Source organism: Aspergillus tubingensis (genome assembly GCF_013340325.1).
Source record: "Aspergillus tubingensis WU-2223L DNA, scaffold_8, whole genome shotgun sequence".
Classification (NCBI taxonomy): domain Eukaryota; kingdom Fungi; phylum Ascomycota; class Eurotiomycetes; order Eurotiales; family Aspergillaceae; genus Aspergillus; species Aspergillus tubingensis.
In genome coordinates, this window is record NW_023336282.1 from 632,452 (window position 1) to 650,517 (window position 18,066).

The window sequence follows — 18,066 nt, forward strand, 5'->3', positions numbered from 1 at the left end:
AGAAAGAGAGAGCCTGAGAGAGTGACACGGGACTGAATTGATGGATTCAGGTGCCATTGGTTGGCTGGCGGCACCTGACTGGCTGACTCCTCTCCACCGCTTTCAGCCTGGGGTTTCCACTTTTCTCGGGACCATCTCACCTCCATCTATCTACTTACTTCCTCACCTTTGGCACTACGGTGTACGGAGTACTATCATATTACTTATAGCTTACAGGGTTGGGAGCGTAATTCATGGAAAAAGGATAGATCAACTCACTTTCAGCTCCGACATCATCACATACTTTTTTCAAACAGTGGCTGCTTCTCGATACTAACCCAGTCCTCCAATCATGTCCGACAACACAGCAATCTTCCCGATTTGGCTTCGTTTCATGCTGCTGTCAGGGTTCCTGCAGATGTTAAATTGACCTCTCTGGCACAATCTTTCTATAGATCTCACTCTATTTTTGCCGTGTTTACACATCCATTCACTCTATATTTTTGTTGGTAAATTGATCATGGCCTGCATCTCTAGTTCTCGCTTGGACTCAAAACCTCCTTTGCCCCCTACCATTCACTGGAAAAGAAGTGCTTCATAACACTCCCCTCCCAACGTTGAACTTCTGTACTTCTATCACACAGTCAGGCTTTCAATAGCACACTTTTCTCCATTAGTCTGAGATTCTTCTCGTCTCATTGTAACTCTCTGTTTCTCACCTCACTCACGCTCTTTCGATCCCATCAGGTCTCTAATCTCCTAGGCTCCTACGGACCGTTTATGTCATTACTCACCCTGGAGATACGACGAACCCCATTCAGCAACCAGACGGCTGAACGAGAAAGTATATCTCCCAGTGAGTCCTACTGACCGATTCAACCTTCAACCATCACTTACACCTTCTTAGCTATTTCCCAGGCTAGCAAGATGGCTCCTCCCGAAGCCCCCAATGTGGACTCCATAGATCTGATTGCCAGCGACATGAAGGAGCTTGTTCGGAAGATCCAGGACCTACGCCACCTCGGAATTGAGGACAAGATGATTGTGCTACCCAAAATCTGCGTCATTGGTGACCAGAGTGCCGGTAAGAGCTCTTTGATCGAGGGAATGAGCGAGATCAAGGTGCCACGAAGCGCGGGGACATGCACCAGATGTCCAATGGAGATCAATCTCTGTGAAGGGGAACCTGATCAGCCATGGACTTGCAAGGTCTTCTTGTCGCGGAAGTACATGTATGATGCCTCTAAGAAGGGCGGTAAATTTTCGAAGAAGTCCCAGCCTCTCGGACCTTGGCTGGAGCAAGAACAACAAGAAGATGAGCTTTTTACAACACTGACAGACAAGCTCGCCCTCGTCGAAGTGATTAGATGGGCGCAGCTCGCCATTTTAAACCCAGGCAGACCTTCCAGCGAGTATTTGCCCGGGCAAAACAGTGAAACAGATCCTGATTACTGTCAAGTAAAATTCTCACCCAACGTCGTGCGCTTAGATATTGCTGCACCGGGATTTCCTGACTTGTCATTCTATGATTTGCCCGGTGTCATAAGCCAAGCCGAACAGGAAGGAGAACGCTATCTTGTTCATCTGGTCGAGAACCTTGTCAAGCACTACATTTTGCAGAAGCACTGTATTGTCTTGCTGACGTTGCCAATGACGAATGATGCCACGAATTCAAGCGCTGCAAGGATCGTGCAAACCACCTCTGGAGCAAACGCAAGGGCAATGGGTGTTCTGACAAAGCCCGATCGCATTCAGACAGGAGAATCTTATGCCCAATGGATTGAAATACTCGAAGGAGACAAGTTCTCGCTTGGCCACGGGTACTTTGTTGTTCGTAACAATCCTGACCCCGCGGTCGAGCACTCCGTCGCTCGAGAAGAGGAAGAAGCCTTCTTCGCGGGAGAGCCCTGGGCCACTGATCTGGCTCTTTATCGAGACAAGTTCGGGACCCGAAATTTACAGGCGACACTCTCCTCGCTGCTTCTTGAGCAGATTCAAGGATGCCTACCGGATTTTATTAAGGAGATCAACGCCAAAGCAGATAGGATTGAGGCAGAGCTCCGGACTCTCCCAGACCCGCCCTCTGCGAATGTTCCATATATTATTTGTGGGAAGTTGAACCAGCTGAAGGAGCAAATTCGCGCTCATATTGATGGTGGGTCAGCAAATTATCCCATGCAGAAGATCTGGTCGCATATTGCCATGGATTTCAAGCGAGCTCTGATCAAGACCCGGCCCACTGTGAGCTTGCTCTCTCCAAGTGATAGGTTCCCTGGCCCGACGGACCGCGATGCAGAGGGGAGCGATTCGGACTGTGAGATGACAACGGTCCCACAGCCAGTCAAACGCAAGTCACCATGTGAGCTTGGAAGTACTTCAGTCGCGCCAGAAGGGAGACAACATCCAAATTCAGCAACAAACGGGGTCAGAAATGGTTTTTACTCGACAGAACAATTCGACAAGTTCAACGCTCCCGCCCTGATGTTTACATGGGAGATGATTCGCGGAATAAATGAGGATTCGTATCGAGCTGGACTGCCGGATCAGACGGACCCGAAAGCCATTGAGATCATGAACCAGATGAGTGTAAAGCACTGGTACGACCCACTGTCAGTGTTTCTGGTTGCCACCTATCGCCTTGTCCGGGACATGCTGCACAGGCAGCTAGATGAAGTCTTTCTGCAATATCATCAGACGGGTCTCTATCGAGAACTCAAGCGAATCATTGAGAGCTTTTTGTATAAGCTACGAGCTGCTCATTTCGAGCATGCGCAGGAAAACTTCAACATTGAGTATAACAAACCATTCACAATGGCACTTTCGGCATTGGACCAGTCAATCAAGTCTGCTCACAGCTTTCTTGCAGAAAGGCGTCGGCTCGCCCGCGCTGGGTCTTATCTTGACTCTCAGGGAAAGTACCCTAAAGGAGACGCCCGACGGGAAGCTGAGCTTCGAAAGCTTACAGATGCCGAGCTGGGGCGCGACCAGTTCTCGCAGGAGCTGACCATGATGGCGGTAAGTTGATCCCATGCCAAAGCCTCGACTATAAACTAACTGCCCTGGCCAGACGAGTCGCGGGTACTACGACTTGGCGAGTTCGCGGTTCGTTGATTCAATATGCCAGAGCGTACACACTAAATTGTTCGCAAAATGCCGTGACGATCTCATCAAGGAGATCGAAAGAGAGCTTTGTATCTTCGATGAAAACGGTACGTTTCACTCATTCTAGCAGGAATTATATACTAAGATATTTTCTTGCCTTCAGCACTGGAACGTTGCCTAGAGCTGATGGAGGAGGACCCCGACCGCCAGAGACGCCGGCAATTCCTTCTCAGAGAAAAGGAGCGAATCGATAAAGCCCAGGAGTGGCTAAAGCTAGCGAGGAAAGAGGATGACCAGGAAGACCAATTCGAGAATGTGAGGATTAAATCCCAGCCTCCCGACGATTGGACTACTTGATTGCAGCTTGACGAGGTGTTGTGAGCATTTTCCTGTCCACAGTGCGTGTTTACAAAAAAATCTACTTTGGTGATCAAATGTATTAGGATGGTAACTGGACTAAGTGAGTGGGTATGTTGGAAAAAGATGCAGTTGAAGCTGGAATAGTGATGGATGATGGAGGGATTGACCGCAAGCATCGAGGCGGGGTATGGAACCCCACTTTGATGCCCTAAGCCCTAAACCCTGCTTGCGATAGACTCGAATGGTGTATGGCAGCGTGTACCCAATGGTAAAGGAGAGATGTCAGATAGAAAGATTAACAGCTCTAGAATGCAAACTAATGGGGAAACTCGGTACTTTTTGCTAGATTTCCGTAATGATGATAAACAGGAGGCCGAGTCCAAAGAACAGACGATTACTTAAGGACTGGCTGGGCGGGGGGGGAGCTGCCCCTCGCGGTGCCCAATGAGGATCGCGGGCGGCGACTCCCGCCCAAAATTCTCGCTCCCTCCGACTTCAGCCCACCATCTTGTGTGTCATCGATCGATCCCTCCACTTACCTTTCTTTCCCTTCTCATCGTCTTGTTCCCACGGTGATTGAGACTGAGCAATTACCCCCGTCCATCACCATGGCTGATAACAACGCTGTTAAGGAGGCCGAGGCCTCCATGGCCAACCTCCTCCTCGATGAGGTGACCGGCGAGAAGGTCTCCAAGTCCGAGTTGAAGAGACGCCAGAAGAACCGTGAGAAGGAGGCCAAGAAGAAGGAGAAGGAGGCCGCTGCTCCTCCCAAGGCCGAGAAGAAGACCTCCGCCGAGGATGAGGAGGCCAACCTCACCCCCAACGTGAGTCATTCTTTGCCCATTCGTCGCTGAGGGGCGCTTCTTTGTGTGCTGTCGGGGGATCCATTGTCGCATCTCTGCTAACATCCCCGCTCATTTTTGTACAGCAATACTTCGAGATCCGCAGCAAGAGAATCAACAAGCTGCGCGAGACCAAGAACCCCGACCCCTACCCCCACAAGTTCCAGGTCACCGACGATCTGCGCAAGTACCTCACTGATTATGAGGGTCTCGCCAAGGGCGAGCAGAAGCCTGAGGTCGCCGTCCGCATCGCCGGTCGTATTTACACCAAGCGTGCTTCCGGCGCCAAGCTGATCTTCTACGATATCCGCGCTGAGGGCGTCAAGGTCCAGGTCGTCGCTCAGGCTCAGCACGCCACTGGCGACGTGGCTTTCGAGGCTCAGCACGAGCACCTCCGCCGTGGTGACATTGTCGGTATTGTCGGTTTCCCCGGTCGTACCAGCCCCAAGAACCGTGCCGACGGTGAGCTGTCCATCTTCGCTACCGAGGTGGTCCTTCTCTCTCCCTGCTTGCACGCCATCCCGTCCGAGCACTTCGGTCTGCAGGACAAGGAGCAGCGCTTCCGCCAGCGCTACCTGGACTTGATCATGAACGACAAGTCCCGTAACGTCTTCGTCACCCGTTCCAAGATCGTGCGCTACATCCGCAACTTCTTCGACAACCGCGACTTCGTTGAGGTTGAGACTCCCATGATGAACGCCATCGCTGGTGGTGCCACCGCCAAGCCCTTCGTTACTCACCACAACGACCTCGACATGAACCTGTTCATGCGTGTTGCTCCCGAGTTGTACCTGAAGATGCTGATCGTCGGTGGTCTCGAGCGTGTGTACGAGCTTGGTCGTCAGTTCCGTAACGAGGGTATTGACCTCACCCACAACCCCGAATTCACCACTTGCGAGTTCTACTGGGCCTATGCCGATGTCTACGATGTCATGAACCTGACCGAGGAGCTGGTTTCCGGTCTCGTGAAGCACATCACCGGTGGCTACGAGACCACCTTCCACACTCAGTCTGGCGAGACCTACAACGTCAACTGGAAGGCCCCCTGGCGCCGCGTGGAGATGATCCCCGCTCTTGAGGAGGCCACTGGCGAGAAGTTCCCTCCGGGTGACCAGCTCCACACCGCTGAGACCGGCGAGTTCCTCAAGCGTGTGCTTAAGAAGACCGGTGTTGAGTGCTCTCCCCCGATGACCAACGCCCGCATGCTCGACAAGCTGGTTGGTGAGTTCATCGAGGAGACTTGCGTTAACCCCACCTTCATCACCGGCCACCCCCAGATGATGTCTCCTCTGGCCAAGTACCACCGCCAGAACGTCGGTCTGTGCGAGCGTTTCGAGGCTTTCGTCTGCAAGAAGGAGATTGTCAACGCCTACACCGAGTTGAACGATCCGTTCGACCAGCGCCTGCGTTTCGAGGAGCAGGCCCGCCAGAAGGACCAGGGTGACGACGAGGCGCAGATCATCGACGAGAACTTCTGTACCAGCTTGGAGTACGGCCTGCCGCCCACTGGTGGTTGGGGTATGGGTATCGACCGCCTGGTCATGTTCTTGACGGACAACTACAGCATCAAGGAGGTTCTGGCCTTCCCCTTCATGAAGGAGGACAAGACTGCACATGATACCAAGCCCGCCGCGGAGGTGGTTGGCATTGAGCCTCAGGCTGAGGAGGGTATTGGTGAGTCGACCATTTTGATTTCTTCTGAGAAAAGAAACGAATAGCTAACGAACGATTACAGCCCACAAATAGATAAATATGACGAACTGATTGTTAGATGTTAGTATTTTCTGATGACTAGTTGCATGGTATTCGGATGTCAATGAAGAAATGCATAAAATGATTATAGATGCCAGAGATGTAGTAAATATCTTTTTATCTCTTCTTATATACTTACCTTATCCCCCTTATAGTGTTTACCCCACAAAGTAGAATAATACATCCTATGGTGAACGCAGTAACAAAGAAGAGAATGGCTTGTTGAAATCAGCCGCAAGCAGGACAAGAATGGTATCCCCTTTCGGGACCGCATTCAGATGACCCTGGACAGCTGTGCCTTATCCCTCGGCCATCTTTTCTACTATTGGCAAAGGGCTAAAGTGTGGTTAGAATACTGGTTGCAGGATTCTAACTGCATTGCTGATGTAGGAGGATATTCTATTGTTGTGTCGTCAGACTCAATTGGGTTGGATATAGAGTTGACGGGAGGGATGGGCAGATGCAGATATGGGTATCGGATATGGTTTAGCGCCCGAGTCATGGAAACCCAGGACCCACCCACTACGGCGGTATGAAGCGATATTGCCCAAGGCCATCAGGATACTGCCACACCGCACCGGGATTTTAACAGAATCTCAGACCAGCATTTGGAAACTGTATGTTTCCAAAACCCGCTAAATCCGAGGTTTTTTTGATCGAGGTTCGCTAGGTTCTGCCGCTTCTGGCGGTCAGTCAAGCGGTAGGAGTAATTGCCTTCCATCATTTTACCTCCCTCTATATGGATGCCTTAGGCAGACATGTATGGCATTTGCTTCAATAACAGGATATGTAATGTAGAAGGAGCTGTAACTAATGAGTATGTCACTGTTACAAGTTAAGCTTGTTATAGGGGGCAATCTCCGCAGATGGAACATGGTGGTGATGATTGTTCGGGGCTTTCCGTTGGGAAGTTCCCGTATAGAATGATAGAATGATAGAGGGACTTTATATCATCATGCTTGGTCTGTATATACTGCCTTTTAGCTAACAAATGCAAACTCTTTGTCATACTAAGCTCACATCTTTCTACTCTCTTCCCCGAATATCTTTCTTGTTACCTGGTGTATGCGTTCTGGGCTACTGGAATTTAGATCTACCTGCCGGTCATTTCTCTACTAAATGAATGGTTGTTAGTAGTACTGGTTACTGTATTGATGAAGTAGTAGAACAACTGTAAGTTCCGTTAGAGTTGATAGACAATGTTCAAAACCCAAATGGTTGGCAGGGGCTGTGTGGTTTATTCCCAGTTCATGAGACATTGTAGGTGTTGGAATATCCCTCCAAGCCTAATAAGCCTAATCTTCATTTCCCTTCAATTATGATAAATAGACTATAAGCCCCAACGAGCATGTTGTGCATAACCCTCAAACTCCCCAAAGTACAACTCTATCACGTCGGCATTTCCCTGGGCAACAGCTTCACGTCTCCACATTTTCTTTCGAAGACAAGTATTCTAGAAGGCAGAGAAGAAGTATATATACTTCGGAGATTTATCTACTAATTGTACCTCGATTACACTTCGACCATTACAACTAGTAAAACACGTGAGACATCTAGTTTCATTACTCGTATCGCCATGAATTCCCAGTCCGCGATTCCCCCAAACGACACCGCCGCAGAGGCGAGCCCAGCCGCAGAAGTCCACACCGAGTTCCGGTACATAGAAGCCTACGAAGATGTCTGCGACAGATGCGACCTCTTCAACATGCAGAATGCCATGTCGCAGTGTCGATCATGTGGATGGCGAGAATGTCGTGCATGCACGATCGAAACTGGTGGACGCCGAACCCATCGGGTCCAAGGCAGGACGCATTTCTCACCCGTTAATGTAACTGGGTTAATGGCCCAGGCGACTGCTGATCATGAACAGAGAGTGGCGAGACTAGGAGGATGGATGGCAATGACTAGAGGGAGGGGTCGTGCCAGAAGATGGATATATACTAGTAGAAGGAGGGAGGAAGAACAGCATAGAGGGAGGGGGAGAAGAAACCGACGAGGCCGCCGGGGAAATCGCCAACGTTGTCAAGCACCAGCACCAGCACCAACGCCTGAAGCTACCGCTGCTCCGTCCCCGGCAGCTGAGGGAGCATTATTGAATGATGCTCGAGCTCCCGAGACAGCAGAAGGTGCGGAGATGCTGTATGCTTTGGGGCTTGAAGACTCTGCTAGTCGCAGAAGTGAAAGTGGTAGGTGATAGACACTATGTAGGTCTGGAACGGAACTTCTTCTTACAGAGTTCATAGGATCGCCCACCACTGAGGAGGAGAGACGAACTATACGTGCCCCCTTTCTCATCCTGGCAAAACGTGCCCGCGAAGAGTTTGAAACCCAACAGACAGACAGGGCAAGTGAGGAGTGAACGTGCCACGTCAAACAGATAACTATCTGTTGATGTGCTGTTGTTCGACTTTTGCTCCTGCAACAAATTTATGCCCTTCGGCTTTTTCATCATGTGTCATGGTGACATGGTACAGTTTCCCTTCAATCTCCTGAAAATTGTTGAATACTCCCCGTTTGAAATTGCTTGCACACTGGGTGTGGACAGACGGACAGAGTAGACATTCCGGTGAGAGAGATGAGAGCTGGATTCCATCATAGGGAAAATATTCCGAAAAAGGTAGGCACCGACCCCCTCCGCCGTTCTCCGGTATGTCTGGTGCCTAATGCCAGCGGAAATTGGATTGTGAGTACTACCATGGCAGGATTGAGCTAATACGCCCGAGGCAATTCCAGTGGTGCATGATCATATTATACAAATACGTGAAGTAGAGATTTTAGTAGACATACAGGGCCACTCCGTGGCAGTATAATACATGTAGATGTAGTCCAGAACTCCTGCCTGTTCGTCCTATTTCACGGTTGACCCTCAAACTCTCCGGGGAGCATGGGCCGCGGCATTAGCAAGAGCCTGTCCACGGGCCTTGGCTGCCATCTGAAGCAGCTTAGCCGTCCTAGACGGGTGCCAGACACGGCTTCCCAAGACAAGCACCCAGGTAAGAAGGAACAGACTGCCTGCCTGGTGGGCAGAGGCCAAAGGCGTGGGAACAAGGTAAAGAAGCGTCGAGATACCAAGACCAACCTGCATGCAGGCGAAAGCGACCACACCGTGAACACCCTTCTTTGCAGCGCGGGGCAAGAGGCGCTTCATGGTGGGAGATCTGCGAGTGTAGGCCCACAGAGCCATGATGCTCGTAAAGGTAGTCATGGCCAGGGTGCGGTGGTCCAGTTGCACCAGGGAGGGATTCTCCAGCATGTTCCTCCACCATAGGTCCGACCGGTCCTCGTGGCGAGAGTAACGTTCATCAAACAGTTCAGACTTAGGAGGAGCCAGGCCATTACCCATGAACGGGAACTCGTTGTAGATGAGACCAGCATCCAGGCCAGCGACCAGGGCACCCGACATGGCAGTCACGAAAACCAGAGCAGCCAAAGCGGCAACGGAGCGACGGAAGATCTTGAGCTTAGGGTCACGAAGCGAGTCCAGAAGCTTAATTCCAGCTTCCGGGTCCGCGAGCAGACGGTGGGAGCGCAGAATGGCAAGTCCGTTCCAGAGCATAGCAGTATAGCAGACGAAAGCTGCACCCAGATGCGCCGTCAGGCGGTACTGGCTGACACGAGGGTGGCTACCGGGAGCAAACAGATCATCCTTCAAACCAGACTTGACCATCCACCAACCGATAAAACCTTGGAATCCAATCAAGCCCGCAATACCAGCGAGGCGCAGAGACATGGGCTTGCTGACCTTTTTCGTGGCAACGAAGTATACGGCCGGGAGCACGAACGACAGGCCGACAAAGCGGCCCCAAAGACGGTGGATCCATTCCATGTAGTAAATCGACTTGAATTCGGAGAGTGTCATATGCGGGTTCAGTAGTTGAAATTCGGGAGAGGCACGGTACTTGGAGAATTCCGACTCCCAGTCTTCGGCGTTCATTGGGGGGAGGGATCCGGTGACAGGGCGCCATTCGGTGATACTCAGACTACAACATGGCTGCGTTAGCATTGGTCTGCAACTTAGCAATGGAGGAGAAGATCCCACCCTGACTCAGTCAGTCTGGTAAGGCCGCCAAAAACGACAATGCCAAACACACTGGCCGCGCTGGCCAGCAGCCAGTAGGCCACTTTCTTATCGCTCACATCCGGAAAGCTAGACTTGGCTTTCGCGGCTCCTTCCTGGGCAGCAATTGCCTCCGGTGCTGCTGATCCGGAGACGTTTCTTCTCAGACTGGACGCAAAAAGCTTTCTCGCCCTGGACTGCAGGGCAGAGTTGGCTCTGCTGTTGGTGTTCTGGGCGAAGGGCAAGGCGGAGAATTGTCTGCGGAAGGCGGACTTAGTCGCGAAGTTCTGGGTACGGACCAAACATTGGCGGCAGGTGAAGAGCTCCCTCGACAGCCGGGGAGACAGGCTTCGCAGCAAGGGCACGGAAGGCCCAAAGGATGCCATGATGGGCGGATGAGGAGAGAATGAAGCTGTCCAAGGCTTGCCAGGCCAGAATTTCTGGTTGGAATTCGGCGAGTCTCGCGTTCGGAAGCCCGAAGGCCGAGACCTCGCGAACCAATCAGAGCACGTCAATTTGTTGCCGATCGATCAGCCCATACACCACTAGTAACTACTCTATACATTCTACCTCACTTTATACATTCTACCTCACTTGGTAGCATCTCTCTCTTTCCCTACTCAGCACCCTTGTCTGTTGCTAACGGTGTAATATTCTATCGAATTAGCTTACAGTGAAGTTGTATAGTCACTCAGCCAATCTGACTTGATATACTGAATGGTCAAGGCCCCCTGCTTCAAGCCTTGTGAAAAGTCCTAGCCTTGATGAATGATCACCGGTCATTACAGTTCCTCTACGAGTGTGAGCAGATTCCACACTTCGTTCGATCGTTGCATATTAGACCGTTAAGGCTCTCAACACGGTGTTTCTCCACCACGTTTAATGTCACAGACATTTGTTAGGTGAACTTATGCATCGAGGAATACTCGTGTCACTTTCGAATCCTGGAAGCCACACCTTGGCAAGCTATAACCAACTTTTTTTCTCTGAAGATAGTCTGTGACTATCTGAAATGCCACGCGGTGCTGAGGTCTTACCTATGGCTCCTTCAAAACAGCGAGGTCCAAGGGACCAGGTAAAAAGCGCCTGAAAAGTACAGCCACTCAACCGAAAATCTGTTCCCCATGTATTTAAGATACTGTTGCGTGCATTTGAAGCGGCTCATATACAAGTGGGCCATTTCTTTGTCAAGAGGAAAAGCATCACCGTTGACTTGGCATGTGGTATCAGTTACAGGCGAGTCCGATATTTTCTGGTGCTGAAAATCACCGCAAGGGTGCATACACTAGAGCTGCCCCCTCATTTGCTTCGGACTCCTCGCAAATGATTTGTGAAGCTGTGATATTATCGCTGCGGGGTCCTGCAGCATCAAGCCATCCTAGACTCCAGATTTTCCTCCTCTTTTTCCGTCGGAATGCTCGGGGCCCCGCACTAGTGGGGCCAAATGCAGGGTATCAAACACTAGATACTATTTCAGAAGCTCTGTACGAATACGAATTCCTGTGATCGGCTACAATAAGACCGAACTGTATTTCTTGCATACGACAGTGGAAAATGATGAGACCTGCCACGCTTCTGGATTACTCAGCTCTTTGCAAAGAATCCCACTATCACACTGCAGTTCGATCCCCTCTTGAGCTCCATGCATTGCCGAGCAAGTCATCATCGAAAGATCTTCCTAATGACTCCTCAATTCCGGCTCAGCATTGCACCGAGTCAGTTTTCCCCTCATCAGATGCAGCAGAGAACACTGTGCGGACGGTCTATCAAAGGTATATATACTACTAGTAGTATGATGTATAGTTTTCAGGTGCCGTGCCATCCTTACCAGGGACGGGATTAGATCACCAAAACCGAAGAATATGTATTTGCCGTATCTTTTCATAAATACTGCTCTTATTGCTCAGGCTGTATGGTCTGTCGGGACTAATGACCAAGTCGAACCCGACTTCGATTATGGCAGCTTTCAGAATCCCTCATCGAATGTGAGACCACGCTTCCGCTACTGGGTGAATGATGCATCCGTGAACCTGAGCGTGGTAGCAGAGGATGTGAAGGTTATGGGTGAAGCTGGGGCCGGTGGGCTTGAGCTACTCGGTTATTATCTGTATGGAGACTCGCCGAACAATGGTGGACTATGGCAATGTCCCTTGCAGTCGGACTGGACTACATTCGGTTTTGGAAGTCCAGCTTGGAGTAAGCCCTGCTGCAGCCCATGATTCCATCAAGGAGCATACTAATATGTTTACTAGAGGACCTGGTCGACACTGTCTTGACAACAGCAAAAGAATATGATTTACTTGTAGACTTGGCCATTGGGCCAAACCAAGGTGCTGGTGTTCCGTCGCCCTACAATGATGATGGCCTTTTGTGGGACTTAGCTGGGTTCAACTCGACATTTTCCCCCGACAAGGGCTATGACGGCATTATTCCTGGTTGGGGCGCGGGCCCTCTGATTTCAGCTGTTACCGCACAAGTCAGCTCGACCGGTTCAAATAATGATACATACAAAGTACTAGTGGAAAGCTCACTACTGGACGTCACACCTCTCGTCAACTCCAACGGACATCTTCAGGTCAAAGCAAACGACACTGCGGAAGGTAACCAGTATCTCTTTGCTTACTACTTAGTTCATTCTGAGTATCGTGAGGTACAGAGTCCTGCTGATGCTACGGCCGCTGTCCCTCAATCGCCCATAACGACTTACTCTCAGAACGGGTCATGGGTTGTCGATCATTTTTCTCCACAAGGCGCGTTAGCAGTTGTGGACTTCTGGAGACAGACATTGCTGGACAGCGAGAGCGGCGCACTGATTCGCGAAGTGGGCAATTACCTCTGGGAAGACAGCCAAGAATACACCGTCTCCACATTCTGGACCCCGCGCCTGCAAGAGGTATTCAACGCCAATCGAGGCTACAGTATCAACAGATTTATTCCCATTCTGATCGGTTCCGGCGGCGGGTCTACTCCAGACATCACCTATGTTACTGATGAGCTTGATGCAGGTGTCAGTCATACAATGGACTATCAGCAAACAGTTCGTGTCCCTTCTCATAGTAGAAAGGGGTTAGATGCTGATTGGTGTAGCTCACGGAACTAAACGCCGAGTATCTCACATCTTTGACACAATGGAGCAATGACCTAGGCATTCAATTTTCGGCACAGGTAGTGTACAACCTGCCTATGGACATGCTTGCCAACGTACCCTACGTCAACGGTCCGGAGTGTGAGACATTAGGTTTTAGCGATAACATCGACAGCTACAGGCAATTTGCTGGCCCCGCGCATCTTGCCGGGAAGCGCATAATTTCCAGTGAAGCTGGTGCAGAGATGTTAAAAGTATACCAGGAGACCATACCTGAGCTTCTGTGGTCCTTGAAACGTTCTCTTGCCGGATCTGTCAATCAGTTCGTGCTTCATGGTTACCCATACTCGGGTAATTATGGAAACACAACGTGGCCGGGCTTTACAACCTTTTCGTATGTGTTCTCGGAGATGCATGGTCCTCGTCAGCCGGCTTTTGCCTATTATAGAGATTTTCTAGACTGGCTCTCTCGAAACCAGTTCGTAGAGCAAACAGGTATCCCTAAGGTGGACATTGCCTTTTGGTCGAAGTCTACCACATACAAGACTGTTCCCACTACTTACAGTCCTGTTGATCTACAGAGCGCAGGTAAGCAGCTTCACTTAGGACCAGATGATTTGTGATGCTTAACTAAGATTTGGTTCGTAGGCTACACATATGAATACCTAAGCCCCGACAACTTTGCGCTACCCGGAGCGTTTGTCTCCAACGGCACCTTTGCGCCTAATCAGCAGGCATTCAAGGCCCTCATTGTGCGAGCAAACGAGACTCTGACAGCGTTTGGAGTTGCGAAACTTCTTGAATATGCTCACTCCAAGCTCCCGATTATCTTCTCCGGTGGACTGCCATCGAACTTCAGCGGGTACAACCCAGAAGCGGCCAAGCTAGCCGTCAGTAGAATCAAGAATATAACTTCTTTGAATAACGTCCACACTGTTCCGGACGAAAACCTGGCGGCAACACTCAAATCTCTAAGCATTCTCCCGCGCACATCTGTGAGCGCCAACCGCACCTGGTACACCACTTGGAGGCATGATACAACGACACTTACGGACTACGTCTATGTTTACAATGATGCTGCTGGTGCCCCATATGGAGGTGGCATCTCTTCAGGAAGTATATCTTTTGAGACAACGGGAACACCCTTCTTGTATGATGCCTGGTCAGGCGATATCACCGCCTTGTCTATCTACCAGAGGTCCGAGACCCATATTACTATTTCTCTTACGCTAGCTGGAAACCAGTCTGTGATTATCGGCTTCCATCAGAACGCCCAGCCAAATCTCCATCTACAGAATATAACAGATGGGGTCCTTTGGGCAAACGGGAACATGACATCCCTCGCCGTTCTTAGATCCTTTGATCAAGAGTCTCGCGAAGTCTACCTTTCCAGCGGAAAGTCCGTCACCGTAGCCCCAATGCTGACGCCTACATTTACGCTTGGCAATTGGTCGCTGGTAGTTGAGTCATGGACCGCACCTTCGGACTTCTATAACGTTGAGTTAGGGCCGAGGCGCACGAATCAAACGTTCGATCTTCCGACTCTACTGCCCTGGAACCAGGTATCGGCGTCTCTAACCAACGTTTCTGGAATCGGGTACTACTCGACAATGTTCGACTGGCCTCCACAGGCCACAAATGGCACGGTCTCTGGAGCAATTATCGATCTCGGGCCCGTTATGCACACGGCACGCGTCACCATAAATGGACACGTGCTGCCACCGGGCGAAATCACTTGGGCAAAGTGGGATATTGGGCATTTCCTTCGACACGGTCATAACATGGTGGAGGTCGTTGTTAGTACCCCTCTGGGGAATGTGCTGCGAACATACTGGGATGAACTGGAAACGAGTGGGCAGCTTGCCACTGTCGTTATGCCGTCCCCACCGGATGAGGCAGACTACGGATTAATTGCTCCGGTGAAGATTATTCCTTATCGTGAAGACCGAGTTGCTTAGGTCCTTAAAGGACATACTGTATCGTGTCAGCTGCGCGCAAGAACTATGCTACGTCTGACAAGTGCTTACCAGATGTTCAATATTTCGCATACTACCGACAATACGCTCGTTGTCAAACATAATAGCAAGCAACCCATCTATACAACCACCAAATCCGTACACAACCCATCCTGTAAGCACACACCCTCAAGCAGCACCACTTCTCAACCTCTCCGCCACCCCAACATACGACCCATACCTCACCTCCTCCACGATTCCAACCTTCTTCGGCACCCAACCCAGCACCCTCATCGCCTTCCCCCCAGAAGCCCTATTCTCCGTACTCAAAAACCTCGCAAAGAACTCCCCCCACACCCTCTTCGCCTCCTCAAACCCCACAACCTCAACCCCAACCCCCAAAACATCCGCCATTGCCCTCCCCAACTCCCCAAACGTCACCCCCCACTCCGAACACCCATTGAACACGTCCCCAGCACCAGCCCTTTCCGCAGCAAGCAAATACAACTCGGCCGCATCCTCCACATGCACCGCAGACGTAACCACCCCCTCCGCTTCCCTAATAACCTTCACCTCCTTCTTCCCTCCATCGCCACCATTCCAAAACATCCCCATAAACAACCCCACCCCACTGCCTCCCCGTCCATACACAAATGGCGGCAGCCGAATCACAATAACCCTCACCCCTTTCTCCCCTACCCACCTCTGATTCTTCCTCTCAGAGACAATCCGCTCATTCAGCGCCTTCCCTTCCTCCCATAACGCGGACTCCTCGTCCGTCTCCTTCCCCGTAGCAGCAACGACCAGTGATCCGGAGGTCACTACAAGCGGCTTGTTGCTTCCAGCTAACCCCTCAGCGATGGCAGTGACTGCTTCGTCGTCGATGCGGATGCGTTCTTCGTACGGGAGAGAGTAGTTTCCTGCCATTGGGTCCGCCAGGTGGATAACTATATCTGCCTTTTGGCTTTGCTCGCGGAGCACGGAGAGGGTGGTGAGGTCGCCGCGGATGGGGATTGCACCGAGAGAGGTGATTTTGGCGTCGCTTTCGGGGCTGCGTGAGAGGGAGTGGATGGTGTAGTTCTTGGAGAGGGCGTGGGTCGTTATGGCTTGGCCGAGGTAGCCGCTGCCGCCGGTTAGGAAGATCAGGGGCATGTTGATTGATTGACTGGAGATTGTAGTGTCGGTTTATTGGTTGTTGGGTCTGTGGTTGAGGTCTGGTGTTGTGGGATAATGCTATGGGTTTATATAGTATTTTCCCGCTTCTTGCTATGGGTGGTGTGTGAGATATGTCGGGGTTAAGGGATTTAAACTCCGGTGAGGATTCGGAGTTTAGGATATGATGTTATGGGATTGATTGGTTGGTTATGGGGTTATATGGGGTGTGGTGTACATACGGAATGTTGGATATCCGAGGGTGCTTATGCGAGAATGGAAGTATACTAGTATGTGTATATCTAGAGACTTGGGTGGAGGATGATAGGGCTTTTTGTGCGACAGATAGAGACTAAGCTCAACATTTCGTATGATAATGAAATTTAATATGGCACTCTACCAAACAGCGCAGCATGCAGCATTGTAGCAGCTTCATATACTAGTATACCTACCAATCAGAAAGGAACCTCGTCACCCCTCCAACTAATGAACCGGCCTCCAACTGTTTCTCTCGTGGCGCTTTCAATCTACTCCACTCAGTATCACGCCCCAATATATCAGACTCACACAAAGGAAAATACACTCACCAACTTCACCAAAGCCTCCGCACACTCCCTCGGCTCTGTAAAAGCCTCCTCTAACCCGATACTCTTCGCACACGAATTCCCCATCCCAGTCTTCACGAACCTACACACCACACATTAGTACCCCAAACTACCTCAAAGCAAAGATAATGATCTCACCCCGGATGAATCATAAAGCAAACCATCCCCTCATTCTCAACATGCATCTTTCTCGTCACCCAATTCCCGGCAGCCTTACTAACCCCATATGCAGCACCGGGAAAGAATTCTTCTTCAAGACCACCGATACTCCCCAGAAAGCTACTAACGGTGACAAACACCGGCTTCGTGCTCTTCTTCAGCAGGTCATATACTCCCTGAAACAGGCGGATTACGCCAAGTGTGTTCACATCGAAGTGCAACTGCACGGTGGAGAGGGGGATGTTGTCGACGCGGTGGGTGGCGTCGTTGTAGTAGCCTGCGTTGGAAATCACGGTGTCGATGTGCGTGATGTTGTGGGTTGCTTTGAGAGTTTCGATGGCGTTGCTGATTGAGGTGGTGGATTGGATGTCGAGGGGGAGGAGGATAAGGGTGGAAGTTGGGGATGTTAGTGGGGGTTTAGTATAGAGAGAGTTGGTGGTGGGGTTGCGCATGGTGGCGATTACGGTGGTGTTTGGGCGGAGGAGGAGGGTTTGGGTGAGGGAGAGGCCGATTCCTAGGTAGTTTTGTGGGTGAGATGAACATGAGGGTGGGATCAGGAATGGTGGTGTGTACCTCTACTGGCCCCGGTGATGAGGTAGATGGTTGGGGATGACATTGTGGGGTTGGGGGTTGCGGGAAATTGGTAATGCTCGATGAGGATGGACACAGAATCGAGTATTGGGACTTTATGGATATCTGAAAGGGGAATGTATAAAAGAGCAATATGGTCCATCTTGGTGGAGGATAAGCGACGCTTTTATAGTCATTTGTTTTTGGGTTAGCTAAGCTGAGACTAGGGCTGGAAAGAAGCTAACTGATTGTGGCTTGTGGTGGGATACGAGTTTCGCAGTCTCGAGGCAAAGTCAACTCTAGTTGAGGCATTACAGTCTCTCGTTGAAGCATCTTTCGAGCCTTGATATACAGTGGACTGAATTATACAATTTTAATTGCCCACTTTTCTAGATCGCAGTTGTAAGTTTGCAGTCCCGCAATTCAGCCTCATGCTATGAACTGAAAT

The 18,066-nt window shown here is 50.7% G+C and overlaps 7 protein-coding genes across 7 annotated transcripts; 4 read left to right on the forward strand and 3 right to left on the reverse strand.

Annotated features, from left to right (window-relative positions):
* Positions 1 to 759: 759 nt before the first annotated feature.
* On the forward strand, positions 760 to 3,438 carry AtWU_06550 (putative dynamin GTPase; the record flags this gene model as incomplete). Its single annotated transcript, XM_035501659.1, has 4 exons — positions 760 to 835; positions 887 to 2,994; positions 3,047 to 3,188; positions 3,245 to 3,438. 4 exons carry the CDS (start codon positions 760 to 762, stop codon positions 3,436 to 3,438), a joined length of 2,520 nt encoding a protein of 839 aa, XP_035357552.1.
* A 611-nt stretch (positions 3,439 to 4,049) lies between these two features.
* On the forward strand, positions 4,050 to 6,029 carry AtWU_06551 (lysine--tRNA ligase KRS1; the record flags this gene model as incomplete). The annotated part of the gene is made up of 3 exons (XM_035501660.1): positions 4,050 to 4,265; positions 4,370 to 5,957; positions 6,019 to 6,029. 3 exons carry the CDS (start codon positions 4,050 to 4,052, stop codon positions 6,027 to 6,029), a joined length of 1,815 nt encoding a protein of 604 aa, XP_035357553.1.
* A 1,582-nt stretch (positions 6,030 to 7,611) lies between these two features.
* Positions 7,612 to 8,394, forward strand: AtWU_06552 (uncharacterized protein; the record flags this gene model as incomplete). Its single annotated transcript, XM_035501661.1, has 2 exons — positions 7,612 to 8,221; positions 8,279 to 8,394. 2 exons carry the CDS (start codon positions 7,612 to 7,614, stop codon positions 8,392 to 8,394), a joined length of 726 nt encoding a protein of 241 aa, XP_035357554.1.
* A 507-nt stretch (positions 8,395 to 8,901) lies between these two features.
* On the reverse strand, positions 8,902 to 10,478 carry cox15 (cytochrome c oxidase assembly protein cox15; the record flags this gene model as incomplete). The annotated part of the gene is made up of 2 exons (XM_035501662.1): positions 8,902 to 10,015; positions 10,075 to 10,478. 2 exons carry the CDS (start codon positions 10,476 to 10,478, stop codon positions 8,902 to 8,904), a joined length of 1,518 nt encoding a protein of 505 aa, XP_035357555.1.
* A 1,476-nt stretch (positions 10,479 to 11,954) lies between these two features.
* AtWU_06554 (uncharacterized protein) lies at positions 11,955 to 15,135 on the forward strand (the record flags this gene model as incomplete). The annotated part of the gene is made up of 4 exons (XM_035501663.1): positions 11,955 to 12,288; positions 12,345 to 13,129; positions 13,180 to 13,765; positions 13,826 to 15,135. 4 exons carry the CDS (start codon positions 11,955 to 11,957, stop codon positions 15,133 to 15,135), a joined length of 3,015 nt encoding a protein of 1,004 aa, XP_035357556.1.
* Positions 15,136 to 15,321: 186 nt separating this feature from the next.
* nscE (NAD-dependent epimerase nscE) lies at positions 15,322 to 16,284 on the reverse strand (the record flags this gene model as incomplete). The annotated part of the gene is made up of 1 exon (XM_035501664.1): positions 15,322 to 16,284. One exon carries the CDS (start codon positions 16,282 to 16,284, stop codon positions 15,322 to 15,324), a length of 963 nt encoding a protein of 320 aa, XP_035357557.1.
* Positions 16,285 to 16,739: 455 nt separating this feature from the next.
* AtWU_06556 (SDR family oxidoreductase) lies at positions 16,740 to 17,664 on the reverse strand (the record flags this gene model as incomplete). The annotated part of the gene is made up of 4 exons (XM_035501665.1): positions 16,740 to 16,811; positions 16,872 to 16,971; positions 17,028 to 17,562; positions 17,622 to 17,664. The coding sequence occupies 4 exons, from the start codon at positions 17,662 to 17,664 to the stop codon at positions 16,740 to 16,742; spliced, it is 750 nt and encodes a 249-aa protein (XP_035357558.1).
* Between the last annotated feature and the right edge of the window lie 402 nt (positions 17,665 to 18,066).